The 8,060-nt window shown below is 50.0% G+C and overlaps 1 protein-coding gene across 1 annotated transcript; it reads left to right on the forward strand.

The window, feature by feature from the left end:
• The first annotated feature begins 2,664 nt into the window (after nucleotides 1-2,664).
• On the forward strand, nucleotides 2,665-7,700 carry LOC145715800 (transcription factor GATA-4-like). The gene is made up of 3 exons (XM_081811478.1): nucleotides 2,665-2,752; nucleotides 4,279-4,427; nucleotides 5,851-7,700. The coding sequence occupies exons 1-3, from the start codon at nucleotides 2,683-2,685 to the stop codon at nucleotides 6,031-6,033; spliced, it is 402 nt and encodes a 133-aa protein (XP_081667604.1). The 5' UTR covers nucleotides 2,665-2,682; the 3' UTR covers nucleotides 6,034-7,700.
• The last annotated feature ends 360 nt before the right edge of the window (nucleotides 7,701-8,060 follow it).

Consider the following 8,060-nt stretch of genomic DNA (forward strand, 5'->3'; position numbering starts at 1 on the left):
CTGGGATCGTGACCTGAGCCGAAGGCAGACGCTTAACCATCTGAGCCACCCAGGCGCCCGGGAGAGAGAGTCTTAAGCAGACTTGGCGCGGAGCATGGAGCCCAATACAGGGCTCGATCTCACAACCCTGAGATCACAACTTGAGCCAAAACCAAGAGTCAGACACTTAAATCAACTGTGCCACCCAGGTGCCCCAGTGATCCAACAGTTCTGTACATTATTTGGGTGCTCATCATGAGAAGTGTACCATGTTTTCTTGTTAGTGAGAAAAAAAATAGCCAAAAATATAGTTAAGAACATTCATACTTCTTTCTGCAGAAAAGTGTATCAAGGATGTTTCTTGAATCACCATGATAGAGAAAATGGAGAAAAAAAACCTTCAGTAGGGAAATGGTTAAAGAAACTCTTGTTCCTCTATAGGGGAATGGTAGAAGAAATGGAGAAAGGAATATTATGCAGGTATTAAAAAGATTGTGTCCTCGGGACACCTGGGTGGCTCAGGCAGTTAAGCATCTGCCTTCGGCTCAGGTCATGATCCCAGGGTCCTGGGATCGAGTCCCACATCGGGCTCCCTGCTCAGTGGGAAGCCTGCTTCTCCCTCTGCTTGCCGCTCCCCCAGCTTGTGCATTCTCTCTCTCTCTGACAGATAAATAAATAAAATCTTAAAAAAAAATTGTATCCTCAAAAAATTAAAAAATAGAATTAGCATATGACCCCGCAATCCCACTTCTGGGGATAGATCCAAAAAGAATTGAAATCAGAGCCTTGAACAGATAATGTGTGTCCTCATGTCCACAGCAGCATTCTTCACAATAGCTAAAGGTGAAAGCAACCCAAGTGTCCACGGTTGGGTGAGCAAAATGTGATCTGTCCATGCAATGGAATACCATTCAGCCTTTAAAAGGAAGTAAATTCTTTTTTGTTGTTGTTGTTTCATTTATTTATTTTTGAGAGAGAGCAAGAGAGATAGAGCACAAGCCGGGGGGAGGGGCAGAGGGAGAAGCAGACTCCCCACTGAGCAGGGAGCCCGATGTGGGGCTCTGTCCCAGGACCCTGGGATCATGACCTGAGCTGAAGGTGGACGCTTAACCGACTGAGCCACCCAGGCGCCCTAAAAGGAAGTAAATTTTGACGCATCGTACCAGATGGATGAACCTTGAAGTCATTATGCTAACTGAAAGAAGTCAATCATACAAGGACAAGTCTCATATGATTCTACTTACTTGAGGTACCCAGACTAATCAAACTCATAGAGACAGAAAGTAGAATGGGGGCTGCCAGGGGCTGGCGGAGGGGGAAATAGGGAGTTCGTGGTTAATGGGTACAGAGTTTCAGTTTTGCAAGATGAGAAGTGTTCTGGAGACAGATGGTGGTGATGGTTGCAAACAATGCGAATATACTTAACACGACTGGAAAGGGTTAAGATGATAAATTTTATGTTAGGTGTATTTTACTACAAATTTTTTTAAAGAAGTACTGAGGTTGGTGGGGATAAACATGAGGGCTATATTCTTCTGAGGTCAGGATGGGCTTCAAGTGGGCCAAGGTCGGGGTGGGGGGCTGGAGGGAGGAGAGGACACTTCCCTCCAAAGGTGGAAATACTGATCAAGAAGGCAGGTTCAAGTTCACCTAATCTGCTGCCCCTCTCTCTTAACCATTCCATGTTTCATCTCTGAAGTGGTAATTACTTGTCTTTCAGTATTTCAAGCATGGCCATTATGAGTCCCATACAGGAGACAAGCACAGAGCAGGAGCTAAAAGATTTGGTTGGCCTGACCTAAGAGAAACCAGACGTGGGGAAGGCACACTATTTGAAAATACTAGGAAGGTGATCCAGCAAGCCTCCTCCCCAGACCCTGTGTAGGCACCTGTGAATGGTTCAAGAGCGTGGCACCTGACAGTCACTGCTTGTTTATGAGAAGCCAATGCAGTAAAAGTGTTGTCCATGGACTGTTTATCTCAGGACCTGGCCACAGCGCGGTCTCCCCAACATGATCTCTTTTTGCTCCCCACCCCCCACAGAAAGACCATGGTTGGCTCCAACCAGACGTAGTGCAATGCTGAGCTGCTCTAAGTAGAGTGACTTGACGTCTCAATTCACTGGGGCTGTCCCCGTGTCTGCCTATTTTCTTAGCATAATTATTAATAGCACCCCCTTTTCACTTTCATAGTGTCCTGATTTTGCTGATAAACTAAAGGCTTTTGCAAATACTATTCCTGCTGCCTGAAATGCCTGCCCCTTGTCTACTTGACAACCTCCCACAACTTAGGCATCACCTCCTGAGTGAAGCCTTCATTGATATGGTCATGTGCCACTTCCCCTCCTCCCCAGCCGGGGACACAGTTTAGTGTTTCTTCTCCGTTCTCCCACATCACTTATGAGTCTGGTTGTTTCCTGCTTGTCTGTCTTTCCCAGTCAACTGAAGCTCTGGAGGGAAGGAATGGTGCCTTTAAGCCTCCATTTCTCCAGGGTGAGTGTAACAAACAGCATGTAGTATAGGAGCTCAATACATACTTGATTTCTTTCTCAGCAGGCGTGCAAGGGGCTGATTCACCTAGTCCCAGCCCCAAGGTTTATGGAGGAATTGCTTAGATGTTGCCTTAAATACTGTAGCAGATCATGTGCAAGTGGAAAACCATATATATTGATTTGTAACCCTCTAGGTCCCAAGGCCTCTTGCAATGCGGAAAGAGGGGATTCAAACCAGAAAACGGAAGCCCAAGAACCTTAATAAATCTAAGACACCGGCAGGTGAGGAAAAAAAATCGTGTGTAAATTATAGGACTAACTCAGTGGCCCTTGGAGTATGTGAAAATCAGGTATTCTTAGTTAGGTGGGCCAGCCCAGGCTACGGAGGCATGATAGCATTGTCCAGCCCCAGCTATTCAGGACAGAATGATAACCCAGGGAAAAGTAGCATCACCATGCAACATTTGGGGAGCTTTTGAAGCAGGCTCAATTTAAGGTGCATGATCACTGCCAGTTGCAAAGGCCATAGTGGACCAGCTGGACCGGTTGGGGGCCAGAAGGAGAACTACTCATCCCTCCCATCTTCGGTGCTGCAGCCAGCCACTCAAGAGCTCAGTTCCTCTCTATTCTCCTTGAGATAACTGGGATCTAGGAGGACAGGATCCCGTTAGTCCTGTTCACAACAGCTTGATTTGTAAGCCAGTGTATAGTTAACATCATGTAGTACTTAGCGTTTTAGAAAGCTACTTTACCATTACTAGCTCATTGGTCCTTGAAGACCCCCATGTGACCCATTATCCCCATTTTACTCCTGAGCAAACTGAGGCACAGAGAGGTTAGTGACTTAACTAGAGTCACACAGCTGTGAGTGGGTAGACCTGGAATTAAAACCCAAGTTTTTACACTTCCAGGTCCATATTCTGTCCCATGTGCCACTTTGCCTTCTCAGTTTCTAGATGAAGAATGAGGACGACTCATGTTCCCATCAAGAGCACACCCTCCTCAATACTGCTACCAAAGTAAAGGTTTCAATGGGGACATGCTGCCATTGCAGAGAAAATAAACCAGCTGATCCGATGGAAAGTTTATCTTTTAATCTAAGGCATGAGAAACAGACAGATTTCCCCTTTCCACTACCAAGAACATGACCAAAGTTCTCCATTCCCAGATTCCACAACAGCTTACCCCTTCTGGCAGTATGTCTCATTAGAATTTTCTGTGTCTCACACCAGTGGTCCTCAGCCTTTCTGCCTGTGTCCACACTGTTTTATAAGTACAGCACCTTCCCCTGGGGAACTTCATCTCCTTACATGTTGTGGTGACAGGGAGAGCAAGCATTTGGTTCAGTCCGAAATTCCAAATCCAGGGAGCTAGATCTGGCAGCGAAACCTAATCTGAACAGACTCCAGCTACTTATAGTCTTTATTTATCCCATGTGTGAAGATTCACATGTTTTGCTGCAGAACCATGAATGTATTTAATTATGGGGTGTTGTCTCAGGCTCCACTGGAAGTACTCTAACATACAGTATCAAAATCCAAACACTTTTGAATCCTGAAACACATGTGGTCTCAAGGATTTGGAATAGGGGTGGTGAGCCCATCACTTGAAAAAGTTCCCTTGAAATTCTGGTATTTTCGTGTGTCCCATTTTGAGAATCATTGCCCGGTGCTGATGAAGGACCCTGCTTCACTCCCCAGCAAATCTAAATAAAGCCATTAGCGCAGACCTACCCTGGCTGTCTCCAAGGACCGCCGTCCATTCGCCCCTGCCCCTGGCCTGGGTGGCCTGACTCTGCCTCATTCCAGGTCCCTCGGGCGGTGAGAGCCTGCCTCCCACCAGCAGCGCTTCCAGCAACTCCAGCAACGCCGCCACCAGCAGCAGCGAAGAGATGCGCCCCATCAAGACAGAGCCCGGGCTGTCGTCCCACTATGGGCACAGCAGCTCCATGTCCCAGGTACACCCCCAGGCGGGGAGATGGGACCGCCTGGGGGACAGTGGTACACTGCCAAGGACCAGGTGGCTGGGTCAGCCCTGGAACACGGGGGCTGTAGCCGGGCCCCAGCAGGTGGCAGCAGGAGCTGCTTGGTGCCCTTGGGGCCCCACCTGAGGCTAGGGCCTTGACTGCACGAGGGTCTATTTCAGCACATCGGATCAAGTTACAATGATTGGGGCACACAGCTGTGACACACAAATGTTGAGTAGCTCCTCCATGCTGGGACCTTCGGACACAGGTTATGGGGAGGGACACATTAGGGCACAACCACAACCTGAGTCGGACTGTGTGCATTGAGGGATGGCGGTACGACCGCAGCGGGCTGTAGAAGGTGGCGCATGGGCTTTCTAGGCAAGTCTGTCTCCTAAGTGAGAGGTGCTTTGACCTTGACCTTGAAGGATGGATAGATTTTTTTTTTTTTAAGATTTTATTTATTTGAGAGAGAGAGAATGCGCACAAGAGAGAGCACAAGTGGGGGTGGGCAGAGGGAGAAGCAGACTCCCCGCTGAGCAGGGAGCCCGATGAGGGACTCGATCCCAGGACCCTGGGATCATGACCTGAGCTGAAGGCGGACACTTAACCTACTGAGGTGTCCCACCCAGGTGCCCCAGGATGGATAGATTTTAACAGGAGGAGGGGGGGATGAAGAGGACCCTCCTGGCATGAGCAAAGGTGTGGAAACTATAGAGGGCTGGGTGGGTGGGCACAGGGGGTTGGTGAGGAGGTCACAGGCAGGATGCCATTTAATGAAGGTCAGCGACAGCTCCAGCCTCAGACATGTGTCCAGAAGACAGGTTGGCAGTACTGTCTTTCCCTCTTTCGAATATGATGGTATTCCTGCTCCCCGACTCTTTCCCTCTTTGGTTCCCCTATTTGGGATTAGGATAGTCCCACACTTGGTTACTGTTTCCCGTTAATTCCGATCTGTTCTCCACATGCGCTTGAGGGAGGCTGTATCCTAAAGAGCTTTTTACTGTCAGGGTAAAGAGGCTGGTCCCATAGAACCAGGAGAGCCAGGAGCCTCTTCTGGGCATGGAGATCCAGTGGTGATAAGACCGTAGAAAATGTCTCATGTAACTTATCAGAGCCTTCTGAGAAGCCACAGTATCCACACACCTACTGGGTCCCAGTGCTCAGAAGAAGCGAATGAATCACATAGACCCTTCATGTCCCACAGCACAGGGCTTAGGAAAAACAGAGACAAGGGCTGCTTGTGTCTTATCCTGCCCTTGTCCTCGGGCCCTCTCCCCTCATCCCTTTCCTAGGGGTGGGAACTAGCTTAGGGACATCTGTGTCATGGGGCTCCCCTCCCCAGCCCAGACCCCCTGTTCCTGAGCCCTCAGGAGTGATTCCATTGAGCTCATCTTGCCCTTTTTGCTTTCAGACGTTCTCAGTTAGTGCGATGTCTGGCCACGGGCCCTCCATCCACCCAGTCCTCTCGGCCCTGAAGCTCTCCCCGCAAGGCTACGCATCTTCCGTCAGCCAGTCACCACAGGCCAGCTCCAAGCAGGACCCTTGGAATAGCCTGGCCTTGGCTGACAGTCATGGGGACATAATCACTGCATAATGTCACCTCCTTCCCTCCTCAGATTCCTGCACGGACTTGGGACTTGGAGGACAGCAGAGATGAGGCTCTGGGCTCCTGGGAGCCAAGCCGCTCTGTTGGGGAATGACTCCAGAAGAACAACTGGGAAGAAACTTGAAATTGACAATTTGGTTAGGGGAAGTGGGTGTTGGATTTTATCGGATGCCTTTTCAAGGGTGGGCTACTGGAAAGAGCCCAGACTCTGATCTGGAAGAACCCACCCTTCACTATGAGCACATTTAAGTCCCTTCTGTGGAGTAAGAGACTTGTTTCTTGTTTTCCACCCCACCCCTCCCGCACAAGAGACGAGATGTCCTTCTGCCCTACCCTTCCACCACCTTGGCCTAAGATGGTGGTTTTTCCATGGTGTTCCCAGCACTGGGGATCTGAGGGTGGGTGGAGGGGTCAAGGCGCTGGGATCTCTGGTCCAGCCTGAACCAGGGCACCTGTGACTCGCATGTGGATGTGACAAGCCCCTCCAGGCCGCTGCTGCCCCTGTCCAGCACTCCCCCTTCAGGCTTGGCACACCCCTGCATTCCTCAGTACCGAATATTGACCCCAGAAACATTGAGTTTAGCCCCGATGTTACTGAATGCTTCATGGGGAGATGGAGGAGAGGGCCGCTTCACCCACTGCAGGTGCCTTTGGCAAAATCATAACTTGGCAACTTCGCCTCTCCCAAGTTCATTTCCCTGGCTCACGGCTCAAACCTCCACTCCTCACCCCACAAGGCCTCTGAAAATAAAAATCCTTTCCACTGCTGAGTGATTCAGCTCTGCCTTCGGCTTGAACAGGTTTCTCCCTCTGCAGAACAAGAGCTCGGCAGTTTAGCCACACAGCAGTCTCCCCCACAACTGTCCCCCAATCCTTCATCCACCCCATCAGGCACAGGCGGGTCCCGAGTACGTACAAAAAGGTTCTGTTGCTAAAGCAAGTTGGACAAACACTCACCTAAGACTTGAGATCCTTCTGGAGAGCGTGTCTGGTGGACACCGTCCCCGGAGCGGGCAGAGGCTTTCCGTGGATTCTGGCTCGCTTGCACTTGGATCTTGCGGACGCTGCTCTTGTTCTGTGGAGTTGGGCCTCTTGGGCAGACAGCAGGCTAAGTTCATCCAAGGGGTGGTGAGCAGCAGCACCTGCATCCTTTCCCCAGCAGAAGTCTCTTGTCCCAGAGGCAGAAAACTAGGGACGTCGCAACATCACTTCAAAGCAAACAAACACAACAAAACCAAACGCAGACGCAAAGATGATGACCGATAAGAGAAGACACCGAGGGTGGGCCCTGAGGGAGTCTCCAGCTCTGTGCTCTTCTGGAATTGGCCTTCTTTTCTCCATGTTGCTGTTTCTGCCCGTGATGCTGGGGCTCACAGAGATGCCTCCTTCCTGGTCCTCATCAGCAGCAAAGCTATAGCTGACTGTGGCCTTCCTACATCCTCCCCCCAGATGCCCAGCTCCTGACCCCCAAATCCTACTGGCTGTAGCAGAGAATATTTTTAAACCAAGATTCTGTTTTAATCATCATTTACATTGCTTTCTTCCATGAAGGCCACCCTCGTATACCTTCCCTAACCCACGAACCTGTTAACATTGTCTTAAGGTGAAATGGCTGTAAAATCAGTATTTAACTAATAAATTTATCTGTACTCCTCTTTTCCTTCTCCTCCCTCAGAGGTCAGTACTGGGAGGTTCGATGCTGTCCTTTGCAAGGCAGTCTTGAGCCATGGAGGCCCCTTCGCCCATCTGCTCACAGGCAGCATAAAATCGTGTTCTCCTTTCAGTCGTTTATGGCAGTTGGCCAGGACTTCCTCTGTATGCGATGGTGGCTAGTGAAAAGAACACTCATCCCAGCCCTGCTACTGACTAGTTTGCGACCTTGCCGGGTAACCTCTAGGCTTTGGTTTCCTAAGAGACGGGCCAGCCATTAACTAAAGTTCCTAAGGCCCAACAGTTGTTGCCTGATGAAGGGAGCCATTTCTAGAGCTTTCCTCGGGACTGGCAGGGGCTGGGGC

The sequence above is a fragment of the Leptonychotes weddellii genome, unplaced genomic scaffold (genome assembly GCF_054177405.1).
Source record: "Leptonychotes weddellii isolate Sample4059 unplaced genomic scaffold, ASM5417740v2 HiC_scaffold_7926, whole genome shotgun sequence".
NCBI lineage: Eukaryota > Metazoa > Chordata > Mammalia > Carnivora > Phocidae > Leptonychotes > Leptonychotes weddellii.

Bases quoted from the DNA above. Each gene is read 5' to 3' on its own strand.
- LOC145715800 (XM_081811478.1), top strand. From the start codon at position 2,683: ATGCGGAAAGAGGGGATTCAAACCAGAAAACGGAAGCCCAAGAACCTT. The intron at 2,753-4,278 runs GTGAGGAAAAAA...GCCTCATTCCAG, and splicing joins TAAATCTAAGACACCGGCAG to GTCCCTCGGGCGGTGAGAGC. The intron at 4,428-5,850 runs GTACACCCCCAG...TTTTGCTTTCAG, and splicing joins ACAGCAGCTCCATGTCCCAG to ACGTTCTCAGTTAGTGCGAT.